At 45.7% G+C, this 26,039-nt stretch overlaps 1 protein-coding gene across 3 annotated transcripts in view; it reads left to right on the top strand.

The window, feature by feature from the left end:
• Window positions 1–26,039, top strand: part of PTPRG (protein tyrosine phosphatase receptor type G) — a 407,379-nt gene that overhangs the window by 276,453 nt on the left and 104,887 nt on the right. For all 3 annotated transcript variants that reach the window (XM_083156071.1, XM_083156070.1, XM_083156072.1), the window contains exons 8-10: window positions 5,237–5,429; window positions 19,346–19,530; window positions 25,142–25,250. In XM_083156071.1, coding sequence (XP_083012197.1) covers window positions 5,237–5,429; window positions 19,346–19,530; window positions 25,142–25,250 — 487 coding nt within the window. The remainder of the gene's footprint in view (window positions 1–5,236; window positions 5,430–19,345; window positions 19,531–25,141; window positions 25,251–26,039) is intronic.

Raw genomic sequence — 26,039 nt, 5'->3', positions numbered from 1 at the left:
ACATCTATCACTGTCCCTGCCACATGCCTCTATTCTCACTATTGTACGGATATACTCTGTTCTGCTGGGGGTAACTGATCCTTATAATACTGTATGTACATAACCCTCAGTCTGTGGCTTCCCCCTCCTCACATGTCAATGTCCCACTGTCCTCGCGAACACATCACCCATCTCCTGATATACTCTGGATACCCTTTCTCTTTGTATGAGATATATCTTTAATTGTGTCTTCCTACTGCCTCCAATCCCCTACTTAAATCATGCCATTGTCCCTGCCACATGCAGCTCTGTCCTCACTAACACATGTACAGTATATACTCTGTGCTGCTGGGGATCCTGCTTCTTCCACATATAACTCTGTGGCTTCCTGCTGCCCCCATTCCGCTCCTCACATCATGTCACTGTCCTTGTTACATGCAGCTCTATCCTCACTAACACATGTATATACTCTGTGCTGCTGGGGATCCTGCTTCTTCCACATATAACTCTGTCTGTGGCTTCCTGCTACCCCCATTCTCCTCCTCACATCATGTCACTGTCCCTGTTAAGGGCCCTACATACGCAGAGATGTGTGCCAGAGATACATCACGGGAGATTCAGCACAAGAGATTTCACTCTTGTGGCTAATTTCAGACAATGAGCCACATACAGAGAGATGTGTGTCAGAGATTCAAATTGGGAGATTCAGCATGGGAGATTTCAAATCTGTCACGACTGTCACGCCGCACATGCCATCAAACTGCACTGTGTATGTATATATATATATATATATATATATATATATATATATATATACACACACACACACACACACACACACACACACACACACACACACACACACACACACACACACACACACACACACACACACACACACACATATATATATATACACATATATATATATATATACATATATATATATATATATATATATATACATATATATATATATATATATACACATATATATATATATATATATATATATATATATATATATAGTGGAGATAGTCCATACATACATTGGTGGAGATATATACATAGTGGTTAGTCCATACATACATTGGTGGAGATATAGTCCCCCACCCCAGGATGGAGATAATTAAGGATATTACGTTGGTGGTATAGTGGGTATAGCCCCCCAAACATTGGTGGCACAGTGGGAAAAAAATAGATATACTTACCGCTACTCTGGAGTCCAGCATCGCGGCTCTGTCCCGCGGCGTCATCAGGAGGGCTGTCTCCGGCGGTGACGTCATCGGCTCGGCGGTGGTCTCCGGCGGTGGTCTCCGGCGGTGCCTGTCATCGGGATCAGCGGCGGTGGTGTCAGGTGCAGCGGCGGCGGCGTTCAGCGGGGCTTCAGTCGCTCAGAACAGCCCTGCTCATCTGCCCGCAGCCACACATGCGGGAGATGAGCAGGAGCTTTCTGAGCGACTGTTCTGTATTGTACAGCCCGTCCGTTCTGAATCTTGGACAGATTCAGAACGGCGGGTGCGCGCATGTAAATCGCTGTGTGGGCTATATACACAGCGATTTACATGCATTTTCAGGCATTTTCTGAGCAATTTAGTAAAATCGCTCAGAAAATGCCTGAAAATTGTGCTGTGTGTGGGGGCCATTACATGCAGCTCTGTCCTCACTAACACATGTATATACTCTGTGCTGCTGGGGATCCTGCTTCTTCCACATATAACACTGTCTGTGGCTTCCTGCTGCCCCATTCCCCTCCTCACATCATGTCACTGTCCCTGTTACATGCAGCTCTGTCCTCACTAACACATGTATATACTCTGTGCTGCTGGGGATCCTGCTTCTTCCACATATAACACTGTCTGTGGCTTCCTGCTGCCCCCATTCCGCTCCTCACATCATGTCACTGTCCCTGTTACATGCAGCTCTGTCCTCACTAACACATGTATATACTCTGTGCTGCTGGGGATCCTGCTTCTTCCACATATAACACTGTCTGTGGCTTCCTGCTGCCCCCATTCCCCTCCTCACATCATGTCACTGTCCCTGTTACATGCAGCTCTGTCCTCACTAACACATGTATATACTCTGTGCTGCTGGGGATCCTGCTTCTTCCACATATAACACTGTCTGTGGCTTCCTGCTGCCCCATTCCCCTCCTCACATCATGTCACTGTCCCTGTTACATGCAGCTCTGTCCTCACTAACACATGTATATACTCTGTGCTGCTGGGGATCCTGCTTCTTCCACATATAACTCTGTCTGTGGCTTCCTGCTGCCCCCATTCCCCTCCTCACATCATGTCACTGTCCCTGTTACATGCAGCTCTGTCCTCACTAACACATGTATATACTCTGTGCTGCTGGGGATCTTGCTTCTTCCACATATAACTCTGTCTGTGGCTTCCTGCTGCCCCTATTCCACTCCTCACATCATGTCACTGTCCCTGTTACATGCAGCTCTGTCCTCACTAACACATGTATATACTCTGTGCTGCTGGGGATCCTGCTCCTCCACATATAACACTGTCTGTGGCTTCCTGCTGCCCCCATTCCCCTCCTCACATCATGTCACTGTCCCTGTTACATGCAGCTCTGTCCTCACTCGTCAGCTGTTATACTCTGTGCTGCTGGGGGGTCCTGCTCTTTTTGCTATACAGTATATCCTCCATTATATGGCTTCCTGCTGCCTCTGTCACACCAACACATCTCTCATCTCCTGTTATACTCGAGTGATGAATGCTGTGTGAAATGTAATCTTGTCATTGTGTCCTTGCTGTGGTTTACGAAGTCTCATATTTTTCTCTTTTACTATAGATTGGGTGCACTATATACCAGGGGTGGATGAAATAACCAACCCTGCTATGAAGAGTTAGGAAGATTTATCTAGAACAGAGCGAGAGCCCTGATTTATACCCTGCTTTAGCTGTGTGTATTAGACACAGCATTTGTCGGCTTTCTATCTTTTACTCGGCAGTCTAAAAATACAGCTGTTAAAAACTGTACATTCTTCAGAATTGCAACGAATACTGGGTAACATTAATAAAAGCCAGCCTGTGAACCCCTGGTGCCGCTAGCGGATTCAAAACTGTTATAAGCAGAGACTTTGCACCTTTTTGCAAAGAGAGGGTTTGGTAATGAGAGGATTAGGGGGCGGGGTTTAGCACAGGGCAAAGCTAATTACATTGTCTGTTGTACATAGCATTGTCAAGGACAAAGTCCCGGTTCGGAATGCTATGATTGAGTGTGATTTGAGAACCCATTGACACACACACACACATGAATGGTTCTCCTTGGTTACTTGGTCTGCCTTGGTACATATGGAATTGCAGCTGATCAGACAAGTCATTCGGCCAGCAGGGCTTTGTTTCCAGACAAATATCCGCATCCTCTGTATATTTGTATGCAGGCTGGTTGTAATACTGCATGTTCTAACTTGATTGTACAGCTCCATCTGTTTGTTTGGCTCGGCATTGTGTCAGGAGAGGCTTGGAGTCACAGCGCAAATCATACGAACAGAGCTAGGTGCAAAAAACTACACAGCGGGCTCTTTTCTTTGTCTCCGCATAGTGCAAAGTGATTTTGCCAGACGTACCTGCTGCATAATTGATTGCACCACGGTATCCCGCCTCCGGTGTGATTGTCCAGTGTTTGTGAGGATTTTTATGTTCTCGATTTTAAAGGAATGTTTGTATTCAAACATTTAATCTATCAAATCTATTGTAACCCGTTCCTTGCTTTAAACAAGCCCACATACTCCTTTTAAATCCTATTAACCATGGGTTTAGAGTAAATAAAGCGGCCACATTTTTGTTCCAAGAGTACGTGGTAATGAAATTTTTAAAGTGCCGTTTTGTTAGGAAATGTGATGCCCCCCCAATGTGTTTCAGACGTGGACGTGGTCCTGCATTCCGCAACATGGCAGCTGTTAATGCAACGTGCCCTTCGAGGCACCCAAACCTTTCAGGTTTAAAGGATATCCATGCTTCAGCTCAGATGGTAAAATCAAACAAAGTTCTAATCAAGTCACCTGTGCTCAAGCAAGGATGTCCTTGTAACCTGGATCATGACTCGAGGACTGAGTTTGGGAACCCATAGTCCTCTGATTACAACTATGATTATTCTAATACACTTTACAAATTGAAAGCAAGCACCTGATTGGTTACTGGTGTCAGACAACGATTTACCTACTGTATGAACAGCGTTTAATGATCCTTATTATTATTATTATTATTATTATTATAATTTTATTTATAAGGCGCCACAAGTGTTTTGCAGCGCCGTACACCGGAACAGTACAGTGAGGCAAAACTTGGCATAACATTGAATAAATAACAAAAATAGAGTACAAATAAAGAGCGCCACAGATCAATACACATTACAGATTAAATGTAAGTAGTGAGGATTCAAGTAACCTACAACTAGAGGCTTGAGGCCAATGATGGAGATGAGTATGCGGATGAAGATGGTCACAGAGTGTTTGAGTATAGGAGAGCTGTGAGTGACATGTGAAGAGAAGAGGGCTTTGACAACAGGAGGGAAGAGTTTTTAGAATAAGTAGTGGTCCGTATACTGTTTTTGTTGTCACCTTAGGGAAGTGGTTCTCAACCTTGGTCCTCAAGTCCCCCACACAGTGCACATTTTCCAGGTCTCCACACCGAATCACAAGTGAAATAATTAGCTCCACCTGTGGATTTTTTAAAATGTGTCAGTATTGAGTGCACCTGCCGGGTGACCTGGAAAATGTGAACTGTGTGGGGATGAGGACTGAGGTTGAGTACCACTGCCTTAGGGTCTAGCCCAGGGGTGGCCAAACCGGTCCTCGAGATCTACCAACGGTCCACGTTTTCCAGGTTACCCAGCTGGTGCACAGCTGTAGTCATTACTAACTGTCACATTTTCAAACCAGCTGCATTCATTCCTACTGGTAGATCTTGAGGACAGGTTTGGCCACCCCTGGTCTAGCCCAATGGTGGCCAAAGTTGTTACCCAAGGATCTCTTACCCAGTTTGGCCACCCCCGGTCTAGCCCTTAACCAATCAAAACGTGGGGTTTTTATGTGCAACACTACCTTTTTTTCCTTTGCACCGGTTTCTGTGATGGTTTCATACTTCTTTACAACTAGTTGATATTTCTATGTAGAATTTTTAAAGCTCAAAAGAAAAAAAAAAATCTATTTTCGCCCCAAGGGCTTGTCAGCCGCTATTAATAAAGTAGCTTGGAAATGTCTCTAATGCTCCTGTATAATTTGTGGTTTCAGCTGGAAGCTTTCTATTCCATATTTACCACGGAGCAGCAGGACCACGTCAAGTCCGTGGACTATTTGCGGAACAACTTTAGACCGAAACAGCGTCTCAATGACAGGGTGGTGTTTAAATCTGCTGTGAAAGACGCTTGGAGCCAGGACATGTCAGACGACTTGGACAATCTTTTTGGCACAGAAGCCTCCAAAGGTGACTTATTTCACGTTTCTAAACAGGTTTCAGGTTCTTTCTCTGTTAGCGGTGAATTGTGAAAGACAGGTGTTTCATTAAAATGCAGTCAGATCCTTCTTATAACAGCAGGTATTCACATTCTCATTCATGGCTGGTTTAGAACAACCGTGATTATCCCACAAAACTGAGGAGCGGAGGAATAAACGTCACTCTGGGAATTCTGGGTTACAAGATGCCAATTGCCCTCATCTTGATCCAACTGCGCATCCAAAACCAGCGGTGCTCCTGCGTGACTATATATACGCCGATACCGGAGTTGGGGCTTGATGTTCTAATCTGGGGATGGGGATGTGAATAACTTCTGTTATAAAGAAGGATCTTATGGCATTTTATATAGTGAAGTTCTTTGGCTGCCTCTAACCCAGCGCACTATAATCTTAATGGCTGCGTTTAACTTGCCATATGGAAGGAATTTTAGAAACATTCATTTCTAGACATGCCGTGAAACTGCAATTCGGCGAAGGAGTCGTCTGAATCCAGTTTCCTCCGGATTATTAGGATTCAGCCACAAAACCTGAATCACCGTTGCCTTGTGGCTGTTACTGCTGAGGGCAGGCGAGGAATTATACGGTCGACAGTCATTTGGGAAAAGGTTGACGTGGAAAACATCGACATGAGTAAAACACAATTATTCCCCCCAAATTAGTGTATCTATGGACACAGACCCCACCCCCCCAATTTCCAGGTGTCGATCATTGACATGTCAACCTTTTTGTAGATGTCGACATGTAAATGTGTAAATCCTTCTGTAATGTCTCTGGAATACATGGTAAGTTATTAGAAGGTAGGGGGCTCTAGGTAATCATGGGGCAGATGTATTAAGCCTTAACAAGAGATACATGCAAGGGTGATAAAGAGAGATAAACGTCCAGCCAATCGGCTCCTTACTGACTTTTTTCAAACACAAAAGAAGAAATGTTTGAGCACTGATTGGCTATTTAGCACTGCAGCAGCTCCCAATGAAGGGGGATTACCAAACCCCTTCCAAATATGTGGAATAGAAAAAAGAAAAATAGGGGCTGCGCTTTGCAAAATAGTACAAAATTTATTAGAACATAAGAATAAAATCAAAACTTTTTTACATTACAATCAATGATGGGTGGCCACTTTGACATACAAGACAGACACACATATAACAATTAATGCTCTTTCTCTTTTCAACTTTTGTTAGTATGGATGGTATCTTAATCTATCTTGTTAGTCCATTAGTGAACCGGTTTTAGTATGGTGTTAAATCACTTCCACACTTTGTTAGAGATTGAATGTCCCCCACTCATGTGCACATGTAATAGTGGTTTGAAACTCACATTTGCGATTTTTGAGTTGCTGACACGTGGGGATCCGGCTCTGATACCTGGGAGTTGTAGCGACCAGTATTTCAGCAGTTCACTGCGGTCCCTTGTGCGATGTTTGTCTCCCCTCAGGCTTATCTCCAGTAGCCACCAGATGTCCCTGTCACCCTCTACGCGTTTCTCCGCCTTCAAACGTCAGCGGCTTCCTCAGGAGGTGTGTGAGGAAGCCGCTGACGTTTGAAGGCGGAGAAACGCGTAGAGGGTGACAGGGACATCTGGTGGCTACTGGAGATAAGCCTGAGGGGAGACAAACATCGCACAAGGGACCGCAGTGAACTGCTGAAATACGGGTCGCTACAACTCCCAGGCATCAGAGCCGGATCCCCACGTGTCAGCAACTCAAAAATCGCAAATGTGAGTTTCAAACCACTATTACATGTGCACATGAGTGGGGGACATTCAATCTCTAACAAAGTGTGGAAGTGATTTAACACCATACTAAAACCGGTTCACTAATGGACTAACAAGATAGATTAAGATACCATCCATACTAACAAAAGTTGAAAAGAGAAAGAGCATTAATTGTTATATGTGTGTCTGTCTTGTATGTCAAAGTGGCCACCCAGCATTGATTGTAATGTAAAAAAGTTTTGATTTTATTCTTATGTTTTAATAAATTTTGTACTATTTTGCAAAGCGCAGCCCCTATTTTTCTTTTTTCAAACACAGCCTGTAACATGGCAGTTAGCAGGTGATTGGCTGGACATTTATCTCACTATCAGCCTTGGATTTATCTCTTGTTAAAGCTTAATACATCTGCCCCACGTGTCTGTTGCTGTTGTGTGGGGGTGGGGGGGGGGGGGGGGCAGGGGGAGAGACGCCGACACGTGAACCCGGTTGGCTTTGCAGTGTTTTTCTGAAAGTTCTCTGCCAGTGCGTAGAATCCCAAGTAAAGTAATAATTGTGTTGTAGCCCTCGGGAATATATAATAAACATTCTCGCCTATGATTAATTGCAGCGTGCAGAAAACGTGGCCTGTTACTGAACCTCAGTCCCTGCGTAATACTGTGTTTTGGGAATTGTCTGCTTTTATGGCTTAATGATATCCAAAGCGCTGTTCCCTATGAGATAGGAAAATTAATTCTGCGGATTTGTAATGGCCATTGGACTCTCGTCCCTTTAGTTCTAGAGCAATGAGCTTTATCATTTACTTATTAGCAGTTATTCCATAGCGCTATACTTCACATCAGTCCCTGCCCCATTGGAGCTTACAATCTATATTCCCTACCACATATACACGTTCACACAGACATTCTAGGGGTAATTGTTTGGGGAGACAATTAACCTACCAGTATATTTTTGGATTGTGGGAGGAAACCGGAGTACCTGGAGGAAACACACGCAAGCACGGGGAGAATATACAAACTCAGCCCAGTAAGGGCCATGGTGGGAATCAAACCCATGACCTCAGTGCTGTGAAGGAGTAATGCTAACCACTACACATTCCGTGCAGCCCAAGTATATTTGTTTAATTTTCGTGTGGTTCGAACACCTCCATCACCCCAAGGAATATTTGTTGCTACCCCATAAGATGGCTAGGACATGGGGCTAATTATCATGCTGTGCGTATGTTTTGTACTATGGTTAAAATACATAACATTTTCATGAACAAGGCTCATGTTGGTATCAAACGCTAGTACCGCGAGGCAGAGATGCTGACACTTCTGTCTTTCTCTCCTGAGAATAAATGTCTGTTTGTTCTAATGCCGGCATTGTTACTTTACGTGCACTAGGTATTTTGTGTTGGTTTGTGCACACTTCCTGAGGCTCGCTGCTGCTGGTTTGAGTTGAAAGATCATCTGAATGGCATACTTTAGTTGTATTTCTATCTTCATTGCATTTGGGCGATGATTCCCAAGCTCTGGCCAACTCCATTACAAATACATTTGTGTCTCTGAAAGGGGAATAAAAGGACTTTTGTGCGGCATCCCAGAATGCTGTAGGTGCTCCCAGGACAATGGGTCCAGGAATGAAGCAACAATTCCACCGTTATGACATGCTTTGGCGTCATCTGCCATATGGCTTATACATCCCCAACAACCAGAGGCTAATTTGGTCCTGGTTACCCAAATCATTCTGTCAGCCAATAGCTGTAATTATTACAAGCACAAATGCATTGATTCTGTTTCCTTTTCTCCCTGCTCGGGTCAGGGATTTGTAATGTATTTAACATGGCTTGAATGTGTAGCCACTGCTTTTTCTGTCTTTGTATATGCATCCCTGTGGTGTGGCATGTGCGTATGTGCATCCCGGTGTGGTGTGGTGTGTGTGTGTGTGTGAGTGCATCCCTGTAATGTGGTGTGTGCATCTGTGCATCCCTGTGGTGTGTGCGTATGTGCATCCCTGTGGTGTGGTGTGCGCATGTGCATCCCTGTGGTGTGGTGTGTGCGTATGTGCATCCCTGTAGTGTGGTGTGTGCATCTGTGCATCCCTGTAGTGTGGTGTGTGCATCTGTGCATCCCTGTAGTGTGGTGTGTGCATCTGTGCATCCCCGTGGTGTGTGCGTATGTGAATCCCTGTGGTGTGTGCGTATGTGCATCCCTGTGGTGTGGGCGTATGTGCATCCCTGTGGTGTGGAGTGGCGTGTGCGTATGTGCATCCCTGTGGTGTGGTGTGTGCATATGTGCATCCCTGTGGTGTGTGCATCCCTGTAGTATGGCGTGTGCGTATGTGCATCCCTGTGGCATGTGCATCCCTGTGGCGTGTGCGTATGGTGTTGCGTGTGTGTACAGACATGTTTGGCTGGGAGTTAACTGCCATGATTGCACAGCTTTCTTTGTGTTAAATAAAGCCAGACATTCTATCATAATTCAAAAATGTTTTGTTCTATTACAGTTACTATTTATAATTATGGTTCTATCAAAATCTGGGCACATGCATTTCTACCTTGTCTATTACTGTTTTTATTCAGATCTAACAAAATTGGGGTTTCTCGTGTACTGAGTAGTCTATAATCTATTTTTTATTTTTATTTTAAAGAATAATTTCATTGTGTTGTCTGCTTATAAACCTCACCTCACACAAATCTGGATGGCAGCCATTTTGAATGCTTATCCAACATTCATTGGCTCCCAATCACAGCATTTGTGGGCCTCTGCAGACTACCGTTCCCAATGCCTGACAGCGATTAAAATCCGCCTGGGTTTTATTCATTCCTATGTTTTTATCTATACATTTATGAGTGTTTCAAGATAACGTTTAGTCCTGAATCAACACGATATTATTTTGTTGCCTTGGCCATAGGATTTATGCGTTGTAAATCAGCTGTTGTATCACACTGTGCAGACTGTCGTTTTGTTTTTTATGCAGCCTGTTGGCAGTAAATGGTGCAGTATGTAAGAACTGACCAGTGCACACTGTCTAATTCACTTCTGAATGTTGCCTGGGGTGCTCCAATTTGTTCTAGTGCGGAGTTTGTGTTGTAGGACGTGATCGGGCATTCACTGACCTTTTCTGGGAGATGGCTGCCAAACCGAACAGCTAAAATCCACCTGCAGCTGAAAAGGCCCAGGGTGTTTGGCTATTACATGCATTTAGTGTATGAGTGACCTTCTGCTGTCCTTTGTGTGTATCTGTACGTATGTTTGTGCATGTATATATACTGTATGTGTGTGTGTGTGTGTGTGTGTGTGTGTGTGTGTATATAAAATCTAGCCTGACTTCTGTGTTCAAAATGAGTTTTGCATTTGCTAGTTTTCTATTGGGAGTATTGCCTCAGTCTGCTGTGTAGAGGGGTCTCTGAGTAATTACGATCCCTTGTGCAGGGTGTTAGGGGGGACGCTAAGGGGTGCCAAGGGGCGTGGGGACTTTTACCCAGACTTCCTCTGAGGGGCCGGTGGAGGAGACTGGTTCATGGAGGAATACACTGTGCTTTATATCTTTTTTCAAAGCAGATGTGGCCAGGTCTCCCAGATTTGGGCACGTTCCCTGTATCACCAATGCCCACCGTATGTCTAGGTGGGTCACTTTACAGGACTCCACTTCGTTGGTTGTAAGGCTGGAAGGGAATGTGATGAGGAAGGCCCTATACGGGAATGGGTATAATAGGATTGTGAAAAACTGAAATACATAAATTACCTTCCCTTATGGCAGGGGTGGCCAAACCTGTCCTCAAGTCTACCAACAGGTCATGTATATCAGGCCACATGTGGATCTATAGTAGGAATTAATGCAGCAGGTGTGATAATGTGATAGTTAGTAATGACTAGAGCTGTGCACCAGCTAGGGGATTTGGGTCATGTGACAGTAAAGGTGCATACACACCGTACAATTTTTTTTTTACCAATTTCGTTCATCTCTGCCATTCTGAGTGAAATTGATCAAAATATCTTTCAGTACATTTGCGACGAACGACGAATGATGATGCGCATACCCACCAGTTGTTCATCAAGTTTGTTCGTTAACTGTGCATGCAGCTCAATTTGGATATCTTTCAAAAAGAGCCTATAAACTGTAGCTAGATCTTTCGTCTTTCTGTCTGTCATCAATATCTTTCGTTTACATCTTTCGTCCAGGACACGGAGTTCAAGGAAAATGTCTTTCAACGAAATTGGTCAAAAAAATTGTACAGTGTGTATGCACCTTTAGTAATGACTACAGCGGTGCACCAGCTAGGGGATTTGGGTCATGTGACATTTAGTAATGACTACAGCGGTGCACCAGCTAGGGGATTTGGGTCATGTGACAGTTAGTAATGACTACAGCGGTGCACCAGCTGGGGGATTTGGGTCATGTGACAGTTAGTAAAGACTACAGCTGTGCACCAGCTAGGGGATTTGGAAAACATGGACCCGTTGGTAGATCTTAAGGATCGGTTTGGCCACCCCTGATGTAGGGTTTCTTGTTGCTCAGGGCACATACATGTGTCATGCAGTTACAGTAAATACATAGTGTTCCTTCTAGGAACGAAATGAGGCAGGGCGCTGGAGGGGCGGACCGGGCACGCAACGTCACTACGGGGGGCGTGCCCGGGCCGCCGGCGTCACTACGGAGGGCATGCCCGGGCCGCCGACGTCACTACGGAGGGCGTGCCCGGGCCGCCGACGTCACTACGGGGGGCGTACCCGGGCCGCCGCATCACTCCGGGAGGCGTGCCCGGGCCGCCGCATCACTCCGGGAGGCGTGCCCGGGCCGCCGCATCACTCCGGGAGGCGTGCCCGGGCCGCCGCATCACTCCAGGAGGCGTGCCCGGGCCGCTGCATCGCTGAAGGGGGCTTGCCCGGCCATGACTACGTCACTGAGCTGCCGGGACGTAGCCATGGCCGGGCAAGCCCCCTTCAGCGATGCGACGGCCCGGGCACTCCGGCGGGACAGACTGCAGGCTGATTTAGCGGGGCGCTGCTAGAGGGGCAGGGCGCATTTTGCCCATTACAAATCGGGCAGGGCGCAGCGCCCCGCTAAAACAGCCTAGCGGGAACACTAATACACATAATGTGATGTGAACCGTTTCTTGGGTGAAAACATGTAAAATGCCCTTACTCGTTCCTTTTGTGGCTGTTCTGAGAATAACCTAGGCAGACGTGGATGTAAATGTCTACAATTGTAAATGCTGCTCACAAGTCAGAGCAAATGTTGTGATACGTCGGATAATATTACATCGCAGTGTGGTTTTTATGGTAGAATCGCATATGTGTGGTTTTCCAATTGGATATAGTCCCATGTATAAGGAAGAGGGCTTTTGAAGAGATGTACTAAGTCTTGTACGTGATAAAGTAGAGAGAGAAAGTACCAATCTGCTCCTAACTGCCGTGTTACAGGCTGTGTTTGAAATTGACAGGTGATGATTGGTTGGTTGTTTGTCTCTCCACTTTATCACTCTCCCACTTAATACATCTTCCCAATAACGTTACTGGGTTCTTAAATTGGAAACCTAAATTGCCCTAAAGGAGGTAGTTTAGAGACAGGGCTGCCGCTAGATATTGTGCTTCCCATGGCTGATAAAATATGCAGGACCCCCTTCTCGAACCCCTGGCGTGCCCACTGTATCCACAGCACTCACTACACTACTTTACCTCGTTTCCTTATTGCTTCATGGGAAATGTGAATTTTGTTTATGACCAATTATACTTGATAGACTCCAGTCATGGGCCCCCTTTCTGTCCAGGCTCAGGACTGGAGTCTCGGCAGTTCCCCCTTCATGGCGGCCCTGGTTAAAGATATCTGACTCTGTATACCATGCTGCAATCCACTAATCCAACAGTATCCAGTTTTAGGTGAAAAGACGATGTATATCACATCAGCAGAGCTTGGGTCACACCATAGCTCAGGCATAGGCCGTGCTTGGTGCTAGTCCCTTGGTGCTAGCTGTGCTTGGTGCTAGTCAGTCCTTCAGCTGCTCTGCTCTGCTCCTCCTCCCCTCCTGCTCTGCTCCTCCTCCCCTCCTGCTGTGACCATTTTTTTAGCCCACAAACTCAATAGACCCACCCTATCTGCTCCAAATTCTGTCTTCACAGCTCCCTGTCTCCATATCCAGCAAATTTGGAACAGATCAGCGACCCTACAAAAATTGCTTTCACTTTCTGTTATGACATATTTTAGCGCACAAAGGAATATTTTGGTCTGTCGAGTGGCCTCTTGTGTCAGTGGTGGTACTCCACCTCATAGAGGTGAGGAGCAGTTATCCGTTTTATACATAGATGGTGGTTGCATTCCAGACCCGTTAAGATGCTATTGCAAACTGCAGCATTTAAACTGCCCGCTGAGTATGTTGCTGCTGTTCGGTACTGGATTGGTCACGATTTTGTGCAGCCAATCAGTCATCGCTTTATGTGGCATTGTGCTGTACCGGTGTTGGAGTCTAATGCATTTTGATTTCCAATCAATACATGGGAGATTTCAGCCAGCACCTGGGATGTTAATGTTTCCACTATTTAGTGCACTAGGTTAATCCAACATAATAGTCAATTTAGTAGTCTTGGTCCCCACGAAGTCATTTACACCAGACAGGAGGTTTTTCTTTCGCCGTGCCTCTGCGCGGGCAATGTTCCAACTATTGATTTGAAGTCAAAGGTTCAGCACTATTCAAGAGTGGCAATTTAGTTCACGTTCACTATTTCACCCAGCCAGACATCATAACCGAAGCGATATCTCACAGTAAGGTAATTGCCGTCCTGCCATCAATCACTGCTAAAGGTCGCGTTGTGTGTCCCAGGCTGGGACCGGTGACATAGCGCTCCTTCCTCGGTCCCTATGGGTGCCTGTGTCAAGTTCGTTCTGGAAAGTTTGATCCCATGTTTCAGTTTCTGCAATTTCCCTGAGAAAAAGACCTCAGAGCCCCCGGTGACTCACAGAAGCTGCATAAATTCCAGGCTTGGTTCACAGAGAGGGCAGAGAAAAAATACAAGATCTGGGAACTGAGATTTTGGGCGATGGAAACAGAAATTCTCGTTAACCCACCAGGATTGTCTGACTGCATCGGGGAATATTTCTCACACATCCTTTTCATTAAATGATCTTTAGTTCTTCTTTTTCTTTTACTTCAGATGCACGGGAGAGATTTATCACAGCTTGGAGAAAGTGAAGAGAGAAAAAGACCCAATCACCTACTCACTGTCGTTTTTTAAACAATCCTCTGATCTGTTAGTAGCTGATTGGTTAATGCTTTCCCTCCAATGTTTGATACATTTTCCCCAAAGCACCAACCAACCAGCTCCTGACAGTCACTTTACAAACACAGCCTGTAACAAGAAAGTACCAACCAGTCAGCTGCTAACTGCCATGTTACAGGCTGTGTTTGAAAAATGACAGCTAGGAGCTGGTTGGTTAGTACTTCATAGGTCCATACACACTGGGCGATTTTGAGCTGAAAGCAGTTCCGTTTTACCGTTTGAGCAGCTGAGTGTGTATGGCCTGGCAGTCAGGGCTGATGCGTGCTGCCGCATCATCAGATTCTGCTGGTATTGCCAGCAGAAGAGTGACGGGGCGGGTGGCTTGTCATAGCGTCCTGCTATGGAAAGCCATCCGCCGCCACGAAAATCGATTGGAGGGTGAAAATCGCTCAGTGTGTAACTTAAGTCTTTCTACTTTCTTACTCTGGGCTTAGTACACAAGTTTTGATAACTCTTCCCTCTTAGTGGGAAAATACAGAATCCCTTTATATGTTTTTAAGACTCATCCATTCCACCAAAGCGCTCCCCAGTTAGTACATCTTTGACACTCGCCAGCTGGGTATGGGACATTAAGTTGACCAGTATTAGGTCGACATGCTTTATGTTGACCACTGAAGGTTGACACGTGAAATAGGTCAACATGGTTTGAAGGTCGACTGTGAAAAAGTTGACATGGATTTTACATCATTTTTTTTTTTTTGGTTCCAAATGTCTACATGGTCAACATGAACACCGTCAAAGTGTACTGCGTCCCCTCGCCATTCTTCGGGCATGGTGCCTCGCTGCCCACGGCACACTATTCTATTCTCCCTCCACACCCTAGTGGATAGCAGGGCATGAAATAACACCTGTCGGCACATGTTGGCTTTAAAAAAAAAAGTGAAAAACCCAGGTCAACTTTTTGACTGTCGACCTTTCAACCATGTCGACCTATTTCATGTGTCGACCTAAGCCATGCCGCTCTTCAGTGGTCGTCCCAATGCGTGTTGACCTTGCATGTGTCGTCCGAACGATTGTACACCCACCAGCTAAAGCCGGTGGTGCTACGCTGTAGTTTCATATTTACTTATAAACTTTGTTCCTTGTAGCAAACGTGTCTGGTGCTTAGTTGCATTTGCAAGGTCATATAATGAAGGAATGTTAAGCCCATACATCCTAGACGATATTGTGGACAATATCACTCTTTCTGATTGCTATGGTCTAGTGTGTACACTCAATATCGTTAACGATGCCTGCCCCCGCGATCCCCTCTCTTGCATGTTCAGGCGAGGGAGGTCCTCCTTAATGACTGCTATGCTGCGGCTCCCTTCAGGGCTGGTATGGGCACTTGCCGGGTCCCTGCCACTGCTAATATCAGCTTCAATGGGGACTCCTTAAGTGTGTATGGTATGGGGCTTAGGTTACAGGAGATGGGGCTAATCTCACCTTTGTCAGGTTAACCCTGGAGATATATGCTGCATCTCATTTGGGAGAGATGTATACCGCAATGTAGTACGCGATGACCAGCGTAGCTTTTCGCCGCAGGGTAATGCTGCCTCCAGATGGTGTTAAACCTAAACACGTGGAAAGCATCGGTACAGATTTGTAGTTGGCAGTATACGTGTATAAACACCATATTCCGGAAACCAAGACACAAATCTGGATCACTGACATGGCTGGGAAAAGAGCATCCTAAGCAGGCTTATTTTGTTGGTCTCAAGGACGAGCGACTTGACATACTACAGGAAGTAATACAGGTTATGCCTCACATCCCCCAAATGCTGGGACCAGAAGTTATTTGGATTTCCTATTCTTTCCTCATTTGGAACATTTGCATACCATAATGACATCTTGTGGATGAGACACAAGTCTAGGCCTAGAATGTATGTTTCATATACGCCTGCATGCATTGACAGACTTTATCATGCCGCAATAGCAAGGCATGCTGGGAAGTGTAGTTCCACAGCAGCACTTTGAATTGTGACCTCCGTTTTTCCAGCACTGCTTATGTAATCCGGCAGGATTGCCGTTCAGCGTGACTCCATCTAGGCTGTACGGCAAAAGCTCCAAGGCCGCTGCTTGCACATGAAGCACAGGTTAACGCTGTACTTGCTTGGTTAAACGCTTGCTTAGTATGCTAAAACTTGCAAATGTAGAGTACGGACGTGTCAGAATGTGGATAGCAAGCTATTGAGGCCAAGGCGACTGCTCTAACAGAGACTGTTATCTACACTATAGAAAATGCCACTATCACATCGGTTAGACATAACACCGCTTCATTCGGTAGCAGAACGCAAGCCCCCGCATTTTGTTCATTAGATAAATAATAGTGCACATTATGCTCATTTATTATGAATCCGTTGCGGCATTCTATAAAGACTTGAATGTCAATACGTTTGAATAATGCATCGTCGTTCAGTTCATTTGAGCAGTTGTATTTCTTCTGTGGAATTGCAGATATGATTAGGGGAACAACCTCCAGGAAATAAAATCCGCTCCGTCACTGCATTTCACGCTGAATCCTATGCCACATGTTTGTTCTCAGTCGTTGTCAGTCGTCCTGTAAAGAAAGCAAGAGAATAATGTTATTCCTGATCATTGCGTTCCCCTCGGTGCAGAGAAGAGGCAGATACCGGAAAGAGCAGGATCTCTGTTCGGTTTCTTCGCACAGAAAATCCGATTGGATTTTCATGTTCAACGTCTGGGCTGCAGGGAGACGAGCGGTTTTATAGGAGAATTAACGTTTGTTAAGATGACTGGATGTAGAATCTGTATTGCAGTGGAAAGCTGCCCTGCGACGTGATCATTATAACCTATTCATTACTCAGGGTTTAAATGGCCTGGGGGATTGGTCTTCCATAAAGTTCCTTGCTCACGGTTGCTGCTGACCAGACCCCGGAATGGGTTGGGGTTCATGGTGACTGATGCAGTAATGCAGCGGATCGCCGCTCCTTCAGGCAAACCGATGGGACCGAATTAGACCCATTCGTTACGGGCCGAGTTTGGCCCCGTCCCTGATGTTCGGGGGTTTGCGCATGTGCAAACTATCTGAGCAAACGGCTTAGTCGAGTTTTACGCTTATCGGTGCTGTTCGTTCCGGGAAGGGAGGGCAGGGAGTGGCAGCCGGGGAACACGCAGCGGTTTATGTGCGTCACCATAAAACAGCTGTGCGTTCCCCTGGGAAGGGAGGTGTGGTAATACCTGCTCAGGGTGGGCGGCTGGCCTCACATGACATCAGCGCCCCGCCCCCAATTCAGCGAATAGCGTGCATCTAAAAAGTAAGTATGGACATTTGAGAGCAAAGGCCGAATAAATCATTCGATGGGGAGCACCCATTAAAGGTGCTCTATAGTCCCCATCCTCACAACCACAGAATCACTCGTTTGAAAGTTTCCTGGGTTTGGGGGTTTTGACGAGCTATGACCTGCTTACTGGGGGTCCTCAAACAGCCAACAAACCTGATTTTGTTTAGGGTTCTGTACTAACCCTTGGGCAGACATAAGGTAGACAGAGAATGCACTGTATGTACTAAACCGTAGAGAGATAGAGAGGACTGATATATAAATTACCAGCAAGTCTACTCATAACTATCATTTTTCAAACTATGCATGTAAAATGACAGTTAGGAGACGATTGATCTCCGTCCACTTTCTCTCTTTAAGGGCCAGGTATATCTGTATTCACAATGTGATAAAATAGAATGATAAACAACCAGCCAATCAGCTTCTACCTGTCATGTTACAGGCTGGGTTTGAAAAATGACAGGCGATTGGCTGGTGGTTTATCACTCTCCACTTTATCACGCCTTAGTGCATGAAATGAGGTTGATTTGCAAAATGTTTGCTGTGTGGAAATATTGTACTACATGACTATCATAGGATCGCTATCTATATTAGCATGTTACAAAACATGTCAGCCATGCCAGGCAAACATCCGTATAGTCCATCCTTGCTTTTACACTGCGTTTAAACAATACCCTACTCTGGATTTTTCTGTTTTATCCCGGACTCCCTTCATCAAATTTATCCAAGCCAGACTCTGCACTGCATAAAGCAAACACAGCCGCGACCTCATACAGCAGCCGGTCACAGGCCTCGCCGCCTCACAAAACACCGGAGGTGTGCCAGACTGGCAGCTTTCCATTCACTCCCGTTCCTTAACTTGTGTGGAAAGCACTCGGACTTCAGCGTAATGCTTTGATAGGACCGTAGAACTCACGGCATCGGATACCTTTTGTACAGTATTTCACAGTAGGGGGTGTACAGTATGATTCCATTTAATATATATATTTTTAAATAAATATAAATTCTCTATGCTGTGGAGCAGTTTTGTTCTACCACAATAGCGCAGCCACCGCTGAGGTGCGCACGGAAGTCTGTATAATGGCTGACACTTGTGTTCTATTAATAAAGTGAAATATCCCCAAGTACGGAACCTATTGAACTGGCCAGATTTCTGAGAGAAGGATACTGTTGAATCCAATAGCAGATAAGAACTACATGACCATTCTAGTCAGCCTGTTTGATCCTTGTTCTTTTGATTTGTTTAAACCATTTTTAAATGCTTACACAAAACGCGGAGGCAGCCATTTTATGAACGAAGGCCCTATTCAATTCCATATAATATTACGCCGTGCTTTTTCATTATTGGACTTGAAGCACCTCCGTGTCATCACAGGTACCATAGTAAAGTCATAGGCTGCATACTCATCAGTCATTGGTAGGCCCACAAAATGGCTGCCTCCACTGACTGAAAGTGACCTTTTAAAGTGCTCTAGCGTTTACTCCCTTACACTACACTAGTCTGTTTCTTGTCATTCTTTGTTTTTCCATTACAAATATGCATTAGTGTATGTGCCAGGTCAGTGTAAAGCGTTGGCCTGATAACTCGATGTTCTACTAATGGTTGTACAGTAATTGTGTATTTTACATTGCAGTGTGCAGCACCCCACCAGTCAATATGAAGGTACAACCTGTGAACAAGACCGCGCTACTAGTGACCTGGAATCAGCCCGACATCGTGTACCACCCTCCAATCATGAATTATATGGTGTCCTACAGCTGGACGAAAAATGATGAGGCGAAGGAGAAGACTTACACGAAAGACAGTGACAAAGAACTGGTAATGCGATATGTTGTACACAAGCGGAGTACAATCTACCCATAAGCTCTCTTCTACGTCTGGGAGGGAGCGGGGCACACACCATTCTGAAATTCATCCATGTTGTTCAGGGGAGGTTTTCAATTTTGGTTCCGGTTATTAAGATGCCCTTGTCTAGGTAGACAGTGAATAGGTTGATCATGATTGGTCACAAAAAGGTGGACACAAGCGATGAGTTGAAATGGAAAAAGATCGATATGAGTATTTCCTGATTTTTTTATTTGTTTTTAATTTTTTTTTTCACCTAAATAACTTGTTTATTCTGTACATCATCATTCCCAATTGAGTGAACTGAGACACCATGCACGAAGCATGGCGAGCCAAGCGTTACACTAATTGGGGGTCCCTGTTGACATAGACAACAAAAACTCATGTTGACCATGTCAACTTATTGCTTGTGTGTTGACCTTTTTCATATGTTCTTTTCACTATCAACCGCAATGATCATTCTTGGTCGACCTACTGTAATGACCATCTAAATATGGGTATGGGACATTGGGTCGACTAATATTAGGTCGATACAGGAAATAGGTTAACATGCTTAAGGTTGACATGGTTGGAATGTCATCATAATCATTAGGTCGACAGTCAAAAGGTTGACATGGGGTTTTCAACTTTTTTTTGTCCTGAATGTCGACATGGGCACGGGCCATGCTTCGGGCCCGGTGCCTTACTACACTCGGCACACTATTCTATTCTCCCTCCAGACCCTAGTGGATGGTAGGGCGTGAAATACCGCCTGTCATCACATGTCGGCTCAAAAAATTAAATAGGAAGCATGTTGACCTTTTGACTCAACCTAGCCGTTGTCGACCTAAAGCTTGTGCCGACCTTCCATCCATGTCAACCTTAAGTATGTTGACCTTTTCCTGTGTTGACCTAAGCCATGTCGACATTCATTGGTGGACCCAATTTATGTTGACCTCATATGTGTCGACCCAACAACTGTATACCCTAAATACTGTCGACCTAAAGATCACCACACTTTCAGTTTGCCGTAAGGTAATATAATAGTCAGCAAGTGTAGTTTGGAAATAAAGCTGCTTGGAATATCTTGGGGTACATTTAAATGTCTCCATTTTTGTTTTTAAGTCTTAAGGGGGAGAGAAAAAAAAAAAAGACTTGTAAGCTTTTTTTTTTTTTCTTATTTGCACCACGAAGTTCCGTAACCTCGTTGGAGGCTAGCTGAATTTGGCCCATGGTCTGCTGCAAAAGGAACAAAATCCAGGACTAGCATTATTTGCGGCTGCACCAATACGGGTTAAAGAAAGATTTGACCACTCAGAGAAAAACGACTTCACTGAATCGCCTTCAGATGCAAATATTTCATTTCCAGGCACTATTTTAAGATCTCCCCAGTTCAGCATTTTATCTGTGTACCGGCACACAGCGTTTTGCCCTTGTAAGGAATGGAAGTCGCTCTCCCAGGTTTCAGGGAGCTTATTTTAATGTTAATCTGGAGATGCCAGTAACGCCGCGCCGTCTAATGACTTTCTATGTTCTTTCTCTGAATGCACAATCCTCCGGGCCTGCTCGCGAAGTTCTACAATCACACTCCCAGATAAAGATTACTTTTCTTCATTATCATATTTATTTTCTGTTCCCCCACTAGACGTCGTTAACTGGGTCACGTTCACAGAATTGAGAGGGAATCAATTGAAAGACGCACAAGGTTACAATGTTCCAGGACCTGTTCCGTTGTCAGAATTACATACTCGCTAGGGATTTATTTGGGGGGAAGGAGGGGGGGGACAATAATTAGCAACACCAACCGGTCCAGAGACTGTTTCATACCACTGTCAATCTGTTATCCCATATAGGCACAGGGGAATGTATTGTACTACACTCGTATTCTAATAGTTCTAGAAAAAAATGAACTAGATGGATGTTGCGGAATGTTTTGTTTCCATGCTTATTGCGGAGTATCTTGTAAAAGTTATTTATTGTTGACTAGTTAAAACCCCATCAAAATGACGACCTAGTCCCTATCTGCTCCTATCTCCCATCTCTGGCTCCACAGCTCACCCTCTCCATATCCAGCAATGCTGGAACAGATCATTTTGCTTTTACTTTCTGTTAAGGAGCAATTTGGTCCGTGGAGTGGCCTCTAGTGGTTACTGGTGGTACTTCACCCTAGAGGTGAGGAGGAGTTGTAAGCCTGATATACAGTGGCGCCGGAACGGGGGGGGCGAGGGGGCAGCTTGCCCCCCCCCCAAATTAATAAAGGCGCTAAAGCAGCTGTGCTTGCGGGCGGCTGATTAATCATTAATATAGGCGGGCGGGCGGTGGGCTGAGACACACAGAGACCGGCATCTCGACTCCCAGAGCACCACCGAGACCCCCAGCTAACACCGCCTCCGGGACCGCGCCCCCTCCGCCCCAATCCCCCCCTCCCCTTACACCACATTTATAGCCGGCAGACCCTGGCACCTTAACGACCACGGAACAGTGTGCACCACCTGCAGCAGCTTCCCTCCCACTGCAAAGACCAGTCATTAGTAGCCCTGCTGCCTCCTCTCCCCAGCAATGAGCGGCTGGTCCCATGTGAGGAGTCTCTGGGCACTACTGACTTTGCTGGGGGCCATACGCCCGGCTCTGGGGCAGCAGGATTATCACTTTGGCTTTGAGTACTTAATGGAAGATCCTGCAGATGAGGCTGACTACAAGGATCCCTGCAAGGCTGGTAGGTGCATGCAGCTGTATACAGTATATAGGTACATTGTGCAGAGTCTCAGCTCATGTCTTTATTAATGACCATATGATCTGCAAGTAGCTGAGAGTTCTGTCCTCCGGGTAATGCCACATACTGACCCTGGCATCTGCCCACTTCCATGTGCTTCATTTGCAGACACTTGTCAGCCTGATCACTAGTGATCTGCCCAAGTGACCTATGAGTTCTGCTAGGGTTCCATTGCTGTTATGGGAGACTGTGTGGGACTTCATACACGTTCTGCTGTGTGTAACTGTCACATATGACACTACCAGTGGCACCGGAACGGGGGGGGGCTGTGACAGCTGCCCCCCCAAAAATTACTGAGGCGCTAAAGCAGCTGTGCGGGCGGGCGGCTGATTAATCAGTAATATAGGCGGGCGGGCGGTGGGCTGATTAAGCTTGATCCAGCCTCCCGCCCGTCCGCCTATATTACTGATTAATCGCAACCGCCCGCCCGCACAGCTGCTTTAGGGCCTCAGCAAGAATCCGATTCCTATTCGCAGCCGTCCGCCCACATGGATGACTGCTGCGGGGAGATGTTGAGAACCAGCGCCCGCCAATCACAGTGGCTGTGGATGTGATGCGTCCACAGTGATTGGCGGGCGTGATGCGGGCCGTAGGGAGGGAGACTGGTCGCGTGGATCAGTGCATGGGCGGGAGCCGCGGGAGCATCCTACAACAGCCGCAGCAGCAGCAGCCATCACGCTGTGCTGCCACAACTAAAACTTAAATGTAAATGCTGCTCCTCTCACCCTCCCTTCCCCAGTGACTGACACATCCAGGGGTTGTCATTTACCCCTGTATTCACACCCAAACAGGTTTATGTAATTATTTCTGATTATCATAATCAGACATAATCACATAAATCTGTTTGGGGGTGACACTGCCACTTTTTCCACTTTTTACGAGTAAATGACAACCCCTGGATTAATGTCAGTCCTGGTGTCTCTGGCCACATGTATATGCCGCTGCCCGGTGTATAATGCCCACGTGTATATGCCGCTGCCCTGTGTATAATGCCCATGCGTAAATGCCGCTGCCTTGTGTATAATGCTCACGCATATATGCCGCTGCCCTGTGTATAATGCCCACGTGTATATGCCGCTGCCAGTGTGTATAGTGCCCGGGGGTAACATATAGCAATTTAGGGGGCGCCAAAATGAGATTATATCTTGCCCCCCCCAACCTAAAAACGTTCCAGCGCCCCTGCTGATATAGAAATATATATCTATAGATACAGTAGATATAATGTATATATTTTCCATGTCCACCTCTGGTCTGTCAACCTTATGCATGTCAACCTTTTTGATGCGTCGACCTTTGGCCTGTCAACCAATAGCGGTTAACGTAATGACTGTCAAACTTTTTACTGTCGACACCTCTATCCATACCCCCAGCAACGTCCAATACGAGCTCCTATCATTATAGTAATTTTTTTCGTAATATCTTTGAACAAGACCCATCTTAGGTCATGTGTTCTATGGTGAATCGTGTGTCACAAACATGTTTTATTTTGCTTTGTGTTCCTTTGCCCACACACGGGACCACCCGTACTCCTGTCAGAGTCCCTAGGAACGGAATTGCTCCAATGATACATCACCATGTGTGGGCACCTTAGAACATAGACCCCTATGTGTTCTATGAATTGGTGCCATTTGAAGTTGGCGATAGTTGCTGGAACCAAGATCCGGAAAGCTAAGCTTTTCCAGAACTTGGTAGATTTGATGTCATCGCTGTAGTGAGTGCTTTTGTGAATGATGAGAGGAGTAGCCACATTAGATGTCCTCATAATGGCCGCACTACCGATAACATGTAGCAAGCCTCCAAATATGGCTCTAAGTAACTGGTCTAGTAATTATAGCAGGCATTGCTAAACTATGGCCCTCCACCTGTTGTGAAACTACGAGTCCCATCATGCCTTGCCACAATTTTGCTATTAGGGAATGCTAAAACGATGGCAAGGCATGCTGGGATGTGTAGTTTCACAACCACTGCCTGTATTATTCTGTAAGAAACACATTCTGTAGTGAATGCACAGCCAGGCGTCGCCCAGTACAGCCAAAGTTGTCGGAGGTCATTGTCGGAGGTCATTTTAAGTATATAAATGCAAAAAAAAAATAAGATTTAGGGTATGTATACAGAAGCCCTTCTTTAATCATTTAATCAAAGAGTACGGCACAACTCCTAATATACAAATGTATAATATCGCTTACGGCGTATTGCTGCAGCTTATGCAGAGTCTGCTCTACACTCGGGCACACAGTATATCTTGTTTATAGCTAATATCGAGCAACATGGGGGCATGGAGCGTATTCCGCGCTGCGCTCCAGCGTCAGCACCTCTCTCCTGTAACAAAGGGCATTTCAATGTTCTGCCTGGGAAGTAAATTGAGGTAGAGAGGGGTGTGCTCCCGGCTCACTATTTATGGGGGCTACTTATGATATCGCCTTTGGCTCGGGCATGTAGCGCAGACACTTCATCGGTTTTATGGCTCAATAAAAAAAGGCATAAAAAGCCAGAGAGACAAACAAGTGAAAAATACATAGATTCCAACTGATCTATCATTTTATTGGCCGCATAAATATTTCCCGACATTTCTTTGTGAAGCCGAGCATTATTGAGCTCTTAAAATTGCTTTTTTAATGACATCCATGACAGTTTTAAATTAATACCTTGTAGTGTATTTAGGGACTTGGAGTTTTTTGGGTGAGTGTTTTAGCGTGTGATGTGAATGTATAAATACCGTACAGTACAGAATGTGACGGGAGTATATTCCCAGCTGTTACTGTGCGGCTCAGCGGAGGAACGTGGGGGTCTCTGCATCACTAACAAGAGCCTGCTTTCTCTCTTTCCACACAGAAAGCCTTCATTAACCATGTCTCGCCCGACATCCTTTACCTGTTTAGAGTGCAAGCAGTGTGCCGGAATGACATGCGCAGTGACTTCAGCCAAACCATGCTTTTTCAAGGTAAGACTCGCTCCTTGTCGATGCCTGACTGGGGTCCTAGCACTCGTTGTGTTCATTATTTCTCTTGTGCGTGTAATTGGATTCCTTGTGGGCGGGACGAGGAGAGCCAGCAGCCAATCAGCATTAGAATGTTACTGCGTTTGCCTATCTGCCTTCCTGGGGTGCCAGAGGGCCTGACCGGCAGCAGCTGACTTTGCAAGTAGTGTTGCTACAGATTAATGCAATGATCTATCAGACCTCTTCAGTAGAGCACAAAAGAAGGATACCGCTTGGTTGGGGGTCTTCCAGTAGGGTTACCCTAAGTGTGCTTTACTTCCAAGCTTCAGGTGTAATTGGGGTAAGAGACCCTCTCTACTACATATGTATTAATGAAGCGGTTCCATACTCTACAGTAGATGAAGGAATGGCATTCTGTGCGCCAACACTGCTTCCGGGGTTGGACCGGCCCACAGGGGTACAGGGTGAGCCCTGCTGCACCTCTAGCGGTCAGGTTCCAGACTGTGCACTTAAATCATATGTTACCTTATACTGCACAGAATTATGGTATATTGCCTAAAGTGCATTGCTGTTGGAATCTTATCCAACATTATCATGCACGCACTATCAGTATTTATTATATAAATTTATCAAGGGGCCTAGCAGGCTCTTATGGTTATGCAAACCAATGTAGTGGATGGCCCCACCCCCTCTGGAGACTGGCCACACCCCTAAGCATGGGCCCCCTGAGAGGAGGGGCCTTCATGCCCCAGTCTGAAACTGACTGCTTGTCCCCCCATGTTTGAAGGAGAA

The sequence above is a fragment of the Crinia signifera genome, chromosome 8 (assembly GCF_055691185.1).
Source record: "Crinia signifera chromosome 8, ASM5569118v1, whole genome shotgun sequence".
NCBI classification, from domain to species: domain Eukaryota; kingdom Metazoa; phylum Chordata; class Amphibia; order Anura; family Myobatrachidae; genus Crinia; species Crinia signifera.
Note: the sequence above shows the minus strand (reverse complement) of the source record. Positions and strands in the feature narration are given on the sequence as shown.